General features: G+C 29.2%; 1 protein-coding gene across 6 annotated transcripts; it reads left to right on the top strand.

The window, feature by feature from the left end:
* Positions 1–600: 600 nt before the first annotated feature.
* On the top strand, positions 601–17,178 carry LOC122517891 (PDZ and LIM domain protein 3). 6 transcript variants are annotated; one of them, XM_043636502.1, is made up of 9 exons: positions 601–729; positions 2,505–2,731; positions 3,271–3,427; positions 10,953–11,108; positions 11,937–11,987; positions 12,664–12,752; positions 16,122–16,263; positions 16,377–16,415; positions 17,016–17,178. In XM_043636502.1, the coding sequence occupies exons 1-9, from the start codon at positions 616–618 to the stop codon at positions 17,106–17,108; spliced, it is 1,068 nt and encodes a 355-aa protein (XP_043492437.1). In that variant the 5' UTR covers positions 601–615; the 3' UTR covers positions 17,109–17,178. The 6 variants fall into 6 exon arrangements, with proteins under 6 accessions (XP_043492437.1, XP_043492440.1, XP_043492439.1 ...); XM_043636505.1 differs by lacking the exon at positions 11,937–11,987 and adding an exon at positions 16,643–16,721 and having other exon boundaries at positions 2,505–2,635; positions 17,016–17,103; XM_043636506.1 differs by lacking the exon at positions 601–729 and adding an exon at positions 14,653–14,709 and having other exon boundaries at positions 2,586–2,731.
* Positions 17,179–18,102: the final 924 nt, after the last annotated feature.

Genomic DNA, 18,102 nt, shown 5'->3' with positions numbered 1-18,102 from the left:
GAACCCTCGAAAGAATCGTTCCACAAGTTAGAATTGTATGGAAATAAAATTGACCGGGGTTGTGATTTTGTTCGGATGGAAGATCTTATCTGCGCGCGCAGAAATATATGTGTACATACATATACATATACTTACATGGATACATGTGTGTGCGTATATGTTTGTGCTGGTGCCGTCCGCCCCAACTCGTAAATGCCAGAGAAATGAGTGCAGGTCGAGCCAGAACAATACAAGTGGGATGCCAATTGAAAATGGGGCCAGAATAGCAGAGCCAGTCTGTTAGTTGAGCAACGAGCTTTCGAGTTAGGCCTGTCAAAGTCAAGCACCGACGTGAACCCACCTCAGTTACTCTTCTAGATTTTCTCTAAACGCGCGTAGTTTTTTCCCTTCATAATCCACCGTTTATTAAATAATATCATAGAAGTAATCTTCTTTATATTTATTTTTTTTTTTTTATTGGTTTCTCTTTAATCAAAAATATTGTACATTTTTGGAGAAAATTCATTACGTTCATTCTGTCCTCTTCCTTTATTTTTCTTTTTATTTTCTGTTTTGTTTGGTGTGTTTGTTTGTTGTTTCGTTATCGCGTTTCATCGTGGACTAAGGGATTAGAGCATGACGAAGAAGCAAACTTTGATCATAAAACTTAAAAGATCCAGCACTGGTAGACCTTGGGGAATCAGAATTGCCGGAGGGGCTGATTTGGGCTCACCCATTGTCGTCACCCGCGTGAGTTTCTTTTTAATTTTAAACGTCTGATCGGGGAGGGATGAAAATATGCGTCAGAGTAATCTGAAATATAAAATAATCATACATCTTGAATCATTAAAATACGAGACAATATGAGACTCATATAAATCCAATTTTAATGTGTTCATCTTTCGATAACTTTTAAACGAAATAAAAAAAAAAGAAAAAACAACAGGCTGTTATGTAATATGGCCAATGAACTCTTTGATTTAATTTAAAATTGTCGTGTGAGCAATCGAGGTTTCTTACAATTTGTATGTTTTCAATCGAATCGTGTTAAATTTGATATTAAAATATTGTCCTATTTGATTTGGACGAATATAAATAAATCTTACAATTAGTTAAACCAAAATGTGTACGTAGATATATCGTAAAATAAAAGTATAATCAATTTTGAAAGTTTTCATGAGCTCCACGATCTGTGAAATCTTTTGGCACGATTATTAGATATGGCAGGAGAACGATAAACACAAATGGACCAATGCCAACTATTTTTACTACCAATACGACTGTAGGGCTAGTCTCGTTTACTTTTACACATAAATAATACAAATATTATGTGCACGTGTGTGTGTTCATGAATATATTATTTCATTTACGAAATATAAATTATTATTTTTATATAAAAAAAAAAGAAATAATTTGTGAGATAAAATGTTTTTCTTAAAAAACAATAAGGAAAGTGTCAAGAATTTAATCAAAATTATTTGATATTTGTATCTCCTACGTGAGTGCCATTTTTAAAGTTTGTGATGTTCACAAAAATACTTTAGATATGTGGTTGATCATTTTTCTGTTTATTTTCTTCTATAAGAATTAATGTGTTTTCGTTTGTTTTGCAAATATTTCGAAAATGTTTAGTTTCGTCTCTCGTGTAATAGATTGCGTAAAAAAAATCTTTTTATTTTGATTTTTATAGTTAATACATAATGGCTTTATAAAATGGACGACTCATATAATATTCTATGCATATTTATATATATATATAATAATTATTTATGTCGAGAAACTTAAAAATTATTACAAAATGAAAAACACACACGTATAGTTAAAATTAGGCGTATCTTACTCAAACAGAAATAATGATCTTTTTAAATCCTTGAATGCATCAATTACGTTATTATATATATATATTATTCATTTAATATTATTATACATAAGTGATTTGAAAAGTTTTGAGCTTGATATAGAAATAATTATTTGCTTTCTAATCAAATCAATTTTTATTTTTTAGATTATTCTTGAGACTAGAAATTTGTCGAGATACTAACGTATATATATATTTGTGAATTATATTATTTATTATTATTTGAAAAATATTTCTATTTTAAATTATATTATATATATTGTATTATATTTTATAATAAATATAAATTTATAAAATAAATTATATAAAAATAAAAAATATAAATTTATAAATAAATTATATAAAATAAAAATATAAAAATAAATATATTATAATATTTTATTAAGATATATTATATAAAAATAAATTATAAAATATTATTATTTTATTATATTTTATATTATTACATTTATATATATATATTTATTATATATTTTATAATAAAATATATATTATATTATATTTATATTTCTATTTTATTATTAAATTTGTCAACATACTCTAACGTATATATATATATTTTTTTTTTTTTTTTTTTTTGTGAATTATATTATTAATTATTATTGAAAAATAATTTCTATCTATTAAAATATTATATTAATAGTTTTATTAATGTGTTTGATTATAGTCGGAGAACGAGGAGCTCCAGAGGGGTGACGTGATAAGAAAAATCGACGATTACGACGGACGTGATGTGAGGCATGTAGACGCCCAGTATCTTCTACAAAATTCTGAAAGAATAAAGCTCGTCGTGGAAAGGTCCGAGAAATCTAATGCATCTCGTATCGACATTCCTACAACATCGCCTATGATTAGCGGATCTATCATTGGCCACAGGGCTGCGGTTACTAGTCTGTCAGAAAATCACATAAATATACTCAATTATCATTATTATTATTATTATATAATTCAATTGAATTTGGCAAAAAAAAAGAAAAAAAGAAAATAACGCTTATATTCTAATTTCCTTATCATTTACAACGTTATATAACTTTCTAATATTTTATAATGTTTTCGCGCATAATTGACAGCTTGCAACACCGCAGAACAAACAAACAAACAAACAAACAAACAAACAAAAGAAAAACTTTCGATCGGTTTTTGAACGAACATAAACGAGATTTATATTCGATAATTTACTCGTAGATACTAATTGAAAAGTTTTCTATTCAAATTTATAGAAAATAATAGGCTCGTAATTATTCTAACCTAACTTTTTAATTTGTTAATTCGAAAAAATTGTATACGATCTATCGAAAATACGTTTTAATCGTTCAAAAACAGTTCGTTGGTTTCGCTATGACGAAGCTCGAGTTAAAATTAAGCTTATTATTCTCCTACGAATACAAATAATAACGTTATTGATCATTTTTGTTTGTAATTTGATCGAACAGAGCTAAACCAGCCAAAAATGTTGGAGAATTACCGAAAAGCCCGGTACCACCGGCATCGTACGAAGAATTTATTCCATCACCTATTCCATCGGATCGTTTTCAACCACCACACGAACATCTCGATGAAGTCCGAGAGGAACGAGCATATTTATCACAGGTACTTGAAATATATAAATCAGTGCATCGAAATTCACACAACTGAATTTCAATTATAAAATTATAAAATTTCCAAGAAATTGTGTGTTTGCGTGTGTATGTGGGTGTATGTAAATGTTTATAATGAATTCGATTCGAGAATAAAAAGGGAAACGTTACGTATTTCATAAGAACGTGACTAAATTCGAAAATACGTATGGGAATGGTTTTTCAAAATATATTTCACAAAATGATCGAAAAATTGAATCGAAATCAGATCTAAATGAAATTTGATTGAAATTATTTTTAATATTTTGAGAGAGAGAGAGAGAGAGAGAGAGAGAGAGAGAGAGATGTATATATTTAATTAATTAATTAAAATACTTATAACTGTATAAAGTATCATTGTAATATTTTGTAAAACAATTTCATTCTACGATTCCGTCCAACTAACATAAGAGTTATCGAATTTCAAAGAGCAAGCAAACGAATATTACGTCTGGCAAGCTCTCGCGAGTCCAAAATTATATTTCCACTTTGAAATACAATAGCTAATATATTTAGATAACGTTATATTCAAAAGATTATTTGATTTTTGATTTCTGATTTTGTTCGGTGGCATATAAAAGGTTGGCTGGTTAAGGGGGGAAATACGTGTGGAGGCTACAAAAAATTCAATTTTCTTTTTTATAAATCGTTTGTAAAACTATTAAAAAATATACTCATAAAATTTCAAGTCAAAAATCCAAGCTGTTCAAAAGTTATAAGCGATTAAGTGAGTCGTTCAAGTGTCAGAACGCGTGGCATGACTTTTTTCGGATTTGTGTACACTCTAGCTTGAAAAGTTTTTAACCAATCATTTTGAAATTTGGAATATAGTTTCTTTATATAATTACGTTCTATTTGAACCTGAATCCTAAGCGATATCTTTGTTTAAAGTATTTTTTTTATAATGAACAATATATGAAAAAATAGTAAAAAATCATGCTTTATGTTCACACCACTCTAAAAAATATAAATTTTCATTTTTTCTAGGAAAATGAGGTTCAAATAGAAGATACACATATAAAAAAAGTAATTTGTCTTTGTAATTGATTTCTGATCAAAATTGTGGTTTCCAAGATGTACACAAACTGCTCAGCCAGTCGGATAGAAACCTAAAATGCGTGAAAGCTGATATCTCCGCTAGTTCTCGAGATAAATCTTTCAGAATTTCGGAATATGTTCTCAAATATATGTGTAAAATGACCTTATAATATTAATAAATAACATAAATTTTTGATAAGTTAAAAAAATTCATGAAAATCATAATGAAAACATCGTTTTACACGTATTTTCAATTTGTTGAAAACGAGAACACGAGTGATTTCTCGTTTCGTTATTTAAAAAAAAAAACAAAGAAAAAGAAATGATTTTATCCGAGTTAGGAATATTTGTAAAGAGGCATAGAATTGAATTCTGTCGAATGGTATCGGGATGGATGATTATCACGAAAATTCGTACGCGACACCCGTCTTTATTTGCGGAACACTCGAAGTGTGAATATATTTTTGTTGGCCCCCGACATTCTGGCGATGCCGGAAAGTCCGCGTGTGGAGGCTGTTGCCACGCTATAAATATCCCTTTTGCATCGAAACCACTGTCTAGATCCAATACTCTCTCTTTCCGATCTAAAAGATTTTACAAAACGATTCGATTGAGACGATTTATCGATCAAAATGATAGACAGATTATATTTAACAACAATTTCAATCCAATTAACGAGAAATTTTTCTTCAGCTTATCAAAGTTTATTATAAATACAGAAAATATCGATTGGATATCAATTTTATTTGTCTCTCTCTCTCTCTCTCTCTCTCTCTCTGATACAAAGTTTCTTCAAAGATGACTGACGATGAGATAAATTTGACGGAATACAACCGAGAAGATTTCTAGAATTACAAACGGGAGTCATTAATTTTAACCTGAGATTAAATGTTGCCAAAGAAAACACTTACCCCATGTTTCAATGTCGTTGAGACACGTTTAACGGTATAGAATAACCGTATCGAATCGGTTTACTAGAATAAGAAACGTAATCATTCATGATGAAGGATTTGTTGATTATTCTAGCGACCTTGAACGAACATTTTATCCAATCAAAAATATCTAATGGGAAATTTAACCCGTTTGCTCTCGAGCGGCGCCTATACGGCGCCCAACTGATTTCAACTTTCATTAAATATCACAACAAAACTAATTACAGAGTGTAGCATTTATCAAAGTTTGTTTTTTTCGACATATAAATGAATAAACTGATGATATTTGATTATTTCTATACGCTTGTTTGTTTATAAATGTTTTTAAAGAATCTGTAAAATGTCTACTTAAATTTGGCCGAAATCGTCTCGAGTTGCTGGTTCGCGCAAGCAAAGGATTAATTGAACGTAACAATTGAAATTCGAATAACAAATAAGTTGTGTGTATGTGTGTGCGTGTAACTGTGGTTCAACTATCAAAGCCAAATTCAAAATGTTCTGACTTTTGAGTAAACGAGAAGGAGAGGCAACTGTTCAACGAAATGACGTCTCTTGCATTTATATAAAAAAGGGTATCTTATATCTATCTAAACGTCAAAAACGTAGGAGTTGAGTTATCCCTCGCGTAATAAGAGCGAGAGAGAGAGAGAAAAAGAGAGTGAGAGAGAGATGGAAGAAAGAGAAGTCAAACGGGAGCCACTTCGGAAAAGATCAGAGTTAGTGCCTCCCGCGCAACGAACCAGTGCGTTAGCGAATTATCATCACGAATAATAATATCATAAGTCGATTAAATAATTTAGAAAATTAACAGTTGGGATTCGATTATCTCGATGATCCTCTTGTAAAAACTAAGACGAAAAAAAGAAACAAGAAGAAGAAGAAGAAGAAGAAGAAGAAGAAGGTAGTGTTAAGAAAATAAGTATTTTCAAGAAAACGGCAAGTTTTTAAGAAGAGGAGGAAAAGTTTCGAAGAAAATTAAGAAAATTGTTTGACAGGAGAGGTGAAAATGCCAGCTTTTACCACCGTCTATCGTCAAACCATCGAGCATCATCCCAAAGAGGAAGAGGCTGCTGTTTATTGGGTAGGAATATGTTAACGCATCTACAATTTGAATTTGTTGTCGGTCGTACAATTATGTCTGGTCTCTGTCTTTTGTTGACATTTTATTATCTAGAAAATTTCATCACGTCTATCATCATCAACGTACACGCATACGTACCCCTTCCTTATTGCGTGAGAACGTACGTATGAATATTTTTACTTATATATGAATATATTATACAGTACAGGTCTTCATGGCTCAAGTGGTACAGCGTTCTTTCGGTATGCGAAAGATCCTGGGTTCGAATCCCCCCCTCGGGCCACTCGATTTTTGTTAAACAATTGAAGCTCGAATTTATTGGGAGAGTTCTTCGAACGAACAAATGATGCCGTCAGGGTTGCGTCACTAAAATAATATATTTATACAGTCGTCATGAATGAACGAACGTTCTCTTAAATTTTACAAATGACCTAGAAAGAAAGAAGAACATTTCCTTGAGTAATTGTTTCACATTGAAATTGATTTAAACTGAAGACAAACAACGTTATAACGTAACTTAAAACGTAATGTAATAAAATTTCTTAGACTAAAAATGACCCAGGGGAAGAAAGAAGAACATTTCCTTGAGTAATTGTTTCACATTGAAATTGATTTAAACTGAAGACACCAACGTAACGTAACGCAACGTAATGTAATCAATTTTGTCGAGGTTTTGGCGATGTCTAAATCCTTGATCCTCGTCGTCAACTACTATGTAACACTTGACACAATGTGTATTGTTTAATTTAAATTGAATTTATTAATAAGTAACCTTGACACGATATTCATACACATGAAAATATGATCTCCTACCGAAGATAATTGCATTGACAAATTTGATTCACATTTGCAATCTAAATTAAATATCGTTCGGATTGATCATCGAATTAATATTAGAATTGGCTAATAAGAGAGATACAGAAATAAGAAAAAATGAAAAAGTATTTATGCTAATAAACAGTTGCAATAAAACTACGCATAAAGCGCAACTCTCTGTTCATCGGTATCTCTTATTCTATTTTCGTTAACTGGATCTGGGTTACTCAAACATCGAAAGTGGTATGATCATGTTCACACCTACAACATACTAATACCTTTTCAAAGCCGATTTCTTTCCCTGAGAAGTACGCTACTGGATCTTAAAAAAGATTTTACCGACTTTTGCGAATTTTGTTCTTTTCGTCTCTCTTCCTTTCTTTTTTTTTCTTTTTAATCGATCTATAAAGATCGAGGAAAATCTACCGAACGATAAATAATTTCAAATCATTCAAAATTAATACCCACTTTTGACAATCAATTAAATATAATTAAGATGTCTATTGGTAAAAGTCGAGCGTTCGCCAATTTTTGAAGAAAAATTTAGCAAAGAAAACTACAAATTTCGTGGCACTGTTACCGGTACCTAAGCAATAAAGTTTCAACGGAACAGCTGTTTCGTTATGTCTGAATTTAGTTCGGCAACCTTTCATCAGAAGACACAGATAGAACAGCACATCTGCAAAACAATAAGCTTTTTCAATTTAAAAGACAAAAATTCTTTCTCTCTCTCTCTCTCTTTTTTTTTCTATCAACATACACACACACAAACACACACACACACACGAAACTTCAATTTATTTAACACTAATTATGCATCTCACCGGTATCTTTCTTTTTTCACAAAAAAAATAAGTGACAGGAAGTTTCGTTTATCGATGAAAATGAATCCTAGTTTCTGTAATTCGATTGATTCTTCTGCTAACGATGACCTTGAATCCGTCCTTCAACATAGAACGGCGACCTTGTTGGCGAGAGAGCTTTCGTCCAGATTTTCTAATGGAAAAACTCGAGAGTGGACATTGTGGCGACACTGGCTTATTCCGTATCACACAGACACACACAAACACAAACACATAAGGTGGACGTTATTTTTGTCAGCTGGGAGCCTTCATCTATTTCGAGAGAGTTACTCTTGCTTACCCTGTAACATAATGTTCCTGACCCATTTATAATGGAATTCTCGTAATCGCAATTTTCATCATAGGTATGAGAAATAAATTTCAACATCAACATTCATAATGATTGTTATCAATCTACAGCATCATCTAATTGGCGAAAGCAATTAAATAATCGTATAATAGTTATTAAGGAGGGAAATACGTGTAAAATGATATTTTCATTATGATTTTCATGAATTTTTTTAACGTATTAAAAATTTATGTTATTTATTAATATTATAAGGTCATTTTACACATATATTTGAGAACATATTCCGAAATTTTGAAAGATTTATCTCGAAAACTAGCGGAGATATCAGCTTTCACGTATTTTAGGTTTCTATCCGACTGCTGAGCAGTTTGTGTACATCTTGGAAGCCACAATTTTGATCAGAAATCAATTACAAAGACAAATTACTTTTTTTATATGTGTATCTTCTATTTGAACCTCATTTTCCTAGAAAAAATGAAAATTTATATTTTTTAGAGTGGTGTGAACATAAAGCATGATTTTTTTCTATTTTTTCATATATTGTTCATTATAAAAAAAATACTTTAAACAAAGATACCGCTTAGGATTCAGGTTCAAATAGAACGTAATTATATAAAGAAACTATATTCCAAATTTCAAAATGATTGGTTAAAAACTTTTCAAGCTAGAGTGTACACAAATCCGAAAAAAGTCATGCCACGCGTTCTGACACTTGAACGACTCACTTAATCGCTTATAACTTTTGAACAGCTTGGATTTTTGACTTGAAATTTTACGAGTATATTTTTTATAGTTTTACAAGCGATTTATAAAAAAATTGAATTTTTGTAGCCTCTATACGTATTTCCCCCTTTAACAACAACAACAATTAACGTTTAAATACCTTCCCTCCTTATTTATTATTTGTATTATCCGTGGATTATCGTAATAAACAAGCAAGAATTTTACATAATCCTTGGTAAAAGAAAGAAAAATAATATCAAGTGTCGATGGTTACGATGCCAAGTTTCACTTTCGCGAGAAGATATAAATTCGGGGTATAATAATAGTCATCGCGTTCCTCTGACGTAAAATCCTAAGAAGTTGTTTTTAAAAAAGAAATGAACGAAAGAGGAAAGAAAAAGAAAAAGGAGAAGAAGAAGAAGAAGAAGAATAAGAGATCAATTTCATCTTGCCAATTTGAAAGATTTTTCGATAATCCAACACCATTCGTCGTTATTTCGTAATATTTTTAGGTTAAGAAGTGGAATGGTGGAGTTGATGGGTAGGGGGGAAGGGTTATGAAGTAATAAGAGTGAAAGAGAGGTTCAACGAAAATGATATAACGAAGAAAATCTTGCCAAATCTTTCTTTTTAGTGTTTTTATGCAATTTTCTTCTTACACAGCAACATAATGAGCGAACCATCCAAAAATTCTTTACATCATTTATTCGTATTATACTTACTGACAGCAATAATAGCAACAGAAGAAAGAAGAAGAAGAAGGAAAAGAAAGAGGAATGGAGGAAGAATATCGCGTAATACATTCTTATATACTTCCGGTTTTCCAAACGATGCCAAGAATATCGTTAGATTTACGTTAGACACAAATTTTGCTCGGGTTCCTCTCAACTTTCTTGATGAAAAATTATTGACAATTAATTTCAATGATAGGTTCAAAGAGAATTTAATGAAGTATCATCGTTTAGTGTTCGTTCGTTAACGTTTAAACGATGATTACGTTTTAATGTTGACGAGATATTTTCAAAATGTCCGACTATACTTATTCGTATATTTCAACGTAACGCGTATTATTCTTTTTATATCATCCTTAGTCATATACTAGTTCTTTTTCGAGATTATTTATCAAAATAAATGAACTTTCGTGTTATAAAGTACTTTGATTTTAAAATTCAATGAAAATAAATTGTGTTTCTATGCAATCGCGTAAATGCTAGATTATTGGAAATTATTCAACGAATTTTAATAAGTTATAATTAAAAAAAAAATATATAAAATATATAAAAATATAAAAAAAATATATAAAAAAAATATATAAAAAAAAATAAATTAAAATTTGATATAAGTTATAATAATATAATAATTAATAAAATATATAAAGTATTATATTTAATGGCATATGAAAACATATGAAAACGAAAGACGACATACGAAAGAGAAAGAAAAAAAAAACCTAATGCAATTCTTTCTTTTGGTAGAAGGAAAATGCTTTATGAATTTTCGGGGGTGATATTTTGCTAATATTTTTCTCTCGGTGTGTGTGGGACTCTCACCCATTAACAAATCCCCTCTTTGGTTCTTTCTGAATCATGTTCCCTGAGTGGTAAAATCGTTCGGGTGATTTCACTATTTTTAGTAAACTCAGACGCAATCTTAATGCAAATAAAAACATCGAATGAATCATTCGTAATTATCCTATATATTTATTTTATTCTTTAATATGTCGTAAAATTGAAGTGAATGTGTATTTTTTGTTTTAGCCATACCGTACGACTCCTTTAGTCTTACCAGGTGCTAAGGTTAAAAAGGATGCCCCCTTGGGAGAATGCTATCTTCGTCATCATCCCAATCCTATGATTCGTGCTGCACCACACCATTACGAACCAGCTCATCCTGAAGTAGCTATGAAACAAAAAGTATGTAATTAATTTTATCAATTATTTATAAAAAAGATTAATATTTGGACCGTTTATTTTGAAAGCGGTGTAAGTCTATTTAAAAAAAAAAAATAAATAAATGTGAGATGCGAACGCCACCAAGGGAAACACTTAAGTAGGCATTCGTTAGGAGATTGGGACGGTGGGCCCTGGATAGCTCAATGGTTAAAGAGCAGTCGCCCGGAAAGCGAAAGATGAAAGATCCGGGTTCGAATCCCGGTCCAGTCAGTCCAACGGTCCAATTTTTTCACGAATCCTACATAAGTTAGTTAGTGTATTAGTTACTAATAATATTAAATTGATCAATATAATTAACATTGAAAATAAAAAATGCTATTTCTATTTTATTTCTTATTATTATTTGTAAACAAAATTGGATTAATATGTAATATATTTTTACTGATATTTCATTTTTCAAAATTGAAATTAAACGATTTTAACAATTGACTAATTTTGAAAATGGTATGAGTCCATTTGCGCGCAGCCTGTAAATATACATTATTATAGTTAAATTAGCCTAAAAGTAATGTATATTAATTAAATTACATATTAATAAATGAATAGAAACATTGTCAAACTTGATATAATTAATGAATATCTTTGAAACAACAGAAAATGGATTTACACAATTTTCAAAATAAACGTTCCATTTGTAAGATTTTTTGAAAATGAGAAATGACGACGAATTGAATGAAACGTTAAAAACAAATGGTGTCTATTAGATCTTACGTATCTTTTTGTTAGTTTGTATATTTGTGCGTAACAGGATTAAATTGCACATACATATTTGATTAAATATCCGACCAGGTGGCAGAAACAGTACTTCAACGTGTCTTGGGACCGAATGAAGTTCCAAAGGTTTGAACAAAATTTATCTCTTCAATTAGTTTCTCTGCTTTTTGAGATCATTCAATAGTTTCGCTTGTAATATATTTAGTTAGCTAAACAAATATGCATTTACAGTAATTTATTAACTTTATTATATTAAAAAATAATCATCAATCTAAAAAAATATATATATATATATATATTTATATTATAATTACATTTAGGGCAAATTTTTATATAAATTAGATATAATTTAAAGCTTGCAATTTTGACTAAAGTTTGACTAATTCATTGTGAAACGCTTTTATTATATAAATTAATCTGGCCTGTGTGCAAGAGTATCGAATAGAAGTATAATTATAAAAATCCTGGCGTTAGGATTTTACGGATAAAAGATAGATCAATAATATACTAATTATTATCAGATATTTCAAAACTGACATACTACATATGAGGATAGGTTGAAAAGTTTTGAGCTTCGACTATAAAAAGCCATTATTTATTTTCAAATAAAAATAAATTTTATTTCTGTATTAAACTCAAAACTTTTCAAACCCACCAACGTATATTAAAGCAACCAAAAAAGTTCGTGCTGTTTCTAGGTTTGTAACGCCATTTATTTATCCATTGTTTAAAACTTTACGAAGTTTCTTAATAAAATTAAAAAAATTATTTTGTATTAGAAATAATTTTACTTCTCGTACAGGTCGTTCACAAACAATTCAATTCACCGATTGGACTATACTCCGAACAAAATATTGCAGATACTATCAAATGTCAGGCATCGGCCATACCGTAAGTATAGTTTCAACGATAACATAATATTTTAAATCATTTCAATTATTATAGAATATCACTTTTCAATACCTTTCTTAATTATTTCAATAAAAAGAAAGAAAGAAAGGAAACAACAAAAAAAAAAAAAAAAAAAAAACAAAGAAAAACGCCATACTAATCGCCATACAAGTTTTCCGATAGCATGATTACATAGATTATATAGTGATTAAATGTAACGAAATAATTCACATAATGGTTTTTCGCTAAAATACTGACAAATACTTATCAAATAATCGGTTTGATTGACATGATTTATTCGCGAAGAAAATTTATGTACTTACTATCGTTTTATTGTAATAAAAAAAATGTAAATTTTCTTAGCAAATGCTAATTAATTAGATATTTTAGATCAACTAATTCGATATACAGTGTTGAACAAAAATATCTACGCGCGTTCAATTTTTTTATAACATTTTTTTGTACATTTATAAAAAATGCTATGTTTTATCTGATCCTTATTAGTAAAATATATCACTTAAATATCAAATTTAAAGTTTCCTCTTTTTAGCTAGAAATTATTGTTGTATTATACTATTCTTTACAACTCATAGAGAGAACATTACAAACAAATATAATTTATTCAGTATTTTTGTTCACAACTGTACATTATAATCAAGTTACAATAAAAAAAAATGAATAAAAAAATGAAATACAAAAAAATATGGAGGATAGAGGTAAGGAGAATCATCTCTTATGGAAAAATATTGGAAAAAGTGTCCAGCTTTTGTTAAAAATAATAGTTCAAAAACCTTCCAGAATGGCGCTGGTGTAGACAAAGGGTATGGTATGAATGTAGCAATTGTAGACGAATTGAAGTTTGTGGAATTTTTTCTTTCCTTGTTTATTTCTCAATTCTACTCTAATAATATTTGACGCTTCTTTTAAAATTTACCCTAATCTGATACATTTTGACGGATACTTTTTATATACACAGATGATTATTCTTCTTACCTTTAACCTCCATAAAAAAAAAATAAAATATTAATCTCTTCACACAAGATGGCGGTCCTCGGGAAAAAGAGTACAAGATTGAAGTTCTTCTTCTTCTTCTTCTTTATCACTCTCTCTCTCTCTTTCTGTCTCACGCGGCTTTATCCAATTCCTTCTTATTCAATCCTATAAAACTGACATGCCTATTGTTTATTTTACAGCATTTTCATAGATTTTTCCTTCCTGAAACAAAAACAGGATATAAGGGAGCAAGCGAGAATTTTGAAGGAACAGGCCAAAGCCGCTTCCTCGAAGAACGTATGGCCGCAATTCAATAAACCGAATTAGAATCACCTTCGAGATGTTTTTTGATGCTTCATTTGCGCGATCTACTTATCGATTTTACCGACAGATACATGAAAACGATCAGCATTATCGATTGTCATATCACGTTCGTTATCATCTTTCTTTTTTTCTTTTTTTTTGTTGTTATAAATTTTTCTTTCAAGAAAATTAATTAAATTCGTGCGAACGTGATTATTCGATCGATTAAAATTATAAATTATCGATATTAATTAATCCCTTATCTTTAGTGTGTGCCATATATTCTACGGATTGAATATATTATAATCTTCGAATCGAAGAGGAAAAATTACAAAGAAAACAAAAAAAATTATACAAAAAGATTTTTAAAAAGTCATGTATATATATAAAAAAAAAAAAAATAAATAATAATAATAATGATTGCATGCGATAGAATAATAAAGTAGAAAATAATGAACTAACTTAACACCCGGTATCTCGCTATAGCTTTCGAAGATTACGTTCCCCTATTTTTACAAATTATTTATATATTATGTATACCCAAAATTCGTAATTTCGAATTGATGTAAATATGTAAGTATATCGTTCTATAAATATTTCGCAGAACGCCTTACATCAAAAGTAATCTGAATGGAAATGCAAATACGAATGGAAAAGTTGGGTAAGTAATTGTGATAGCGAATTGTTGAAATTTATAATACTATTCTGTTCTAAGCGAATAAAATATCACATTAACATACAATACTTTTTTTGGATGTTATGAATAAATAACGCACGTATGTAAATATATATATATATATACAATATTTTCTATGCAAGTATATTTTCAATCTATCGCGCATGAAAAATGCAATTCTCTATGTATGTGTAAAAAATACTCGATTAATAATTATTACCTTTACTTTCCATCGTATAATAATAATAAAAATGTCAATCTGACGAAAAGCTCTTGCTCTCTATAGATTTCTTTTTAAATTTAATAACTATCAACTTTTTCTTGCTATGGGTAAGAATAGGGCTCGTAATTTCCGGAAACTTTGGGAACTTACCGTTTAACGATCTTTTCGTTCTCTTCTCTCTCTTCTTTTCTTTTTCTTTTTCTTTTTCTTGCTTATATTCTTGACGAAGCTTGCACGTCATAGTCGCTGTACTACTATTGTTGTAAATAGTTGCTTTAACATTAATTTAAAAAAAAAAAAGCACAAGATTCAAAGTGCGAGTCAAAAGTAGCTTTCGAACATTAATTAGCAATAACATTGATGTTGCTGTTAATTGATGTTACTATAAAATACGAAAAATGACAAATTCAAACAAAATAAGTCGATTAACACGTTAACTGCCGTGAGGTCACCGGTGACCTCAACACGACCGTTAGTAAAAATATATAATTAGAGTAAATATCAATTCTGATAAATTTGTAAATAATACCATTTTGTTTTTATAAGGGTTTGAAGAAACCTATGACGTACAGAACATGCAAAAATAATTTGTTTATTACAAGGAAAATTAGTTAAGAGGTACTTGTTGAAAACTATCCTTTTTCAGATTCTAGCAATAAAAGATAAAATTTCGAATAAAATATAAAACAGACAAATTTGAAGAAAATACCAAAAAATCCGTTCGAGTTTGTGATTATTATAAACTGATATAAATATAATATTATTTTTTTGTGGAACTTGATCCCTTTGGTCTTTGTATAAGTCTTCTGCAAATAGAATCAATCGTCACGATCAGAAATTATTCGTTGCTATAAATTCCTCTCAATCTTTTCCCTATTTAGAAGAAGCAAATAATCATGAAATGGTCTACAGCGCCTCGGGGGTCACCGGTGACCTCACCATAAATAATGCATAAAATACAATTATAGAACACCGTTTATCAGTAGTAACAAAAAATTTCAACAAAATATGCATCTCATAATAGAAAAAAAGTGTAGGCGTGGTAGAAAAATCACTTCAAAAGTCCCGGCAGTCAACGTGTTAAAAAAGTGATTCGTATATATATATGTATATATATTAAATATATTATATATATATATATATATATATATATATATATATGCATCACCGACAGTCCAAAGGTGTCAGTAAAGTACGATCCAAGCAAGAGCGAAGCTTACAAGGCCCTTCAAGAAGAAGCTCTCAGTGACACTGTCCAAGAAAGGCAACCGGCACGTACCGGTGTATTTTCTCCACAAAAAGTCAATCATAATAGGGTAAGTTAACAAATCATTTGATTCATCTACATACAAATCGAATTCGTCCTATTAATATTCATTCCAATTGAGACGATACAAAAAAAGTACATTATTTTTGGATTTAATTTTAGGTTTCTCATGCTAGACCGAAAAGTCCCGCTGCATCATATGTAAGTGATTTTCAAAATAAAATCAATATTATATCTGTTATTTAACTTACCATATATATAAATGTCTGATATATGTGCATATAAAAATGCTTAAGCATGAAAAGTATGTTAATGTTTCTTTTAAACACACTTCTCGATGAATATGATACAATCATTCGTTGTTCGATATTTATTATGTAATATGAAATTTGTTAATTGTTCTAATTTGTCTGGTTTGTTTAATTAAGGGTGGAAATTATAGACGTCCCTTCCCCCTTCCTTTCATTAAGGATCGCATCAACGACTATTAAATTTGTTCATCAAATTGTACGTGTTATATGTTTATAATTATGAAATCTTAATTATCGCGTGAATGCTTTTCTATTGGTAATTTTATGCTAATTAACCTTTTCGAAAGGGTTAATCAATTGTATAAGTATATACATATATATTTAGACGAACTAATCAATAATAACAACAATAATAAGAATAATAAATATAAAATGAGTAATTAACACATATGAACATATAAATTATTACAATTAATTATAAGTATAATAACAGGACTATTTCCGTAAAAATTTAATACATTTTGAAAAAATGATTATTAATGCATTGTAGGTAAATGTTCTTGATGACGACGGTGAAAAAATACATCAAAGCAACAGCTTCAAGAGGATTATGTACAGTGTTCTGGGACAAACTGATTATTAAAATAGTTCCTTAACTGACATTATATTTTATTTATGTTAATTGATATATATATATATAAATATATATATCAATTTTATTTATTGTACTGTGCAATAAAAAAAAAATCTGACGCAAGAAGAACATCGGAGATAAAAAAGAAAAAAGTAATCATGTAATCTTTTAATCAACATTTGTAAGCATAGTATTATTATTATTATTATAATTCTCTTTAAAGCTTGTAGACTTCTTTTTTAATTTAGTGGAAACGTGTTAGTTTAAAGAAATTAATCCTCGTCATTATAATGGTGTATATCTTTTGTTGAATACATTAAATTATATTGCTTTTATCACGTTTTTATGCCACACAACGGATAAATTATTTGCATGCTGTATATTTCAAAGAAAATAAATCTTTTCAATGATTGTGATTTTAATTATTTACACGATATCTAAAAATATCTCCAGTACATAACTTTGAGATTCATGCATGAAATGATGTTGAATGAATAAATATATTGTCGAAAAACTAAATATGTAATAGTTCTTATTTTAAATTACTACAATTTTGCGTTTATTTATTTATTTATTTATTGAATAAAGTTTATTTCCTTGCTTTTTTTTGTAATTCCTTTTATTTCTTCTCTTTTTCGTTATCAGTCATACATATGCATTTTTAAATTGTTGTTATTATGCATATTATTACAGGATTGTTGATAACACAATACTGCATTTCGCATTTGACCAGATTGCATCTCTATAATAATATCCTAGCAGTAATTTCCACAAGTATCATTTCACTATCGATGATTAGAATCATTAAGACAAAAAAGAATTTCCTAGGAATTGATCTTTTTCATTTAAATAACAATCCAATTTCTTGGATAATATCATTATTCAAAAACACAGCGCGTGCAATTATTATTATTATATCAAATCATTAATTATCAAATAATAACAACAGCACGCCCTAACAAATATAATTTGCGTATCCCCAAATTTAAACTTTTCACAGATA

This window comes from Polistes fuscatus, unplaced genomic scaffold, assembly GCF_010416935.1.
Source record: "Polistes fuscatus isolate 324 unplaced genomic scaffold, CU_Pfus_HIC Scaffold22, whole genome shotgun sequence".
Lineage (NCBI taxonomy): Eukaryota > Metazoa > Arthropoda > Insecta > Hymenoptera > Vespidae > Polistes > Polistes fuscatus.
This window is presented reverse-complemented; position numbering and strand designations above follow the sequence as displayed.

Coding starts and splice junctions, on each gene's coding strand:
- LOC122517891 (XM_043636502.1), top strand. CDS start 616: ATGACGAAGAAGCAAACTTTGATCATAAAACTTAAAAGATCCAGCACT. Junction 12,753..16,121: donor TGTCAGGCATCGGCCATACC/GTAAGTATAGTT, acceptor CATCACCGACAG/TCCAAAGGTGTCAGTAAAGT. Junction 16,264..16,376: donor AAAAAGTCAATCATAATAGG/GTAAGTTAACAA, acceptor ATTTAATTTTAG/GTTTCTCATGCTAGACCGAA.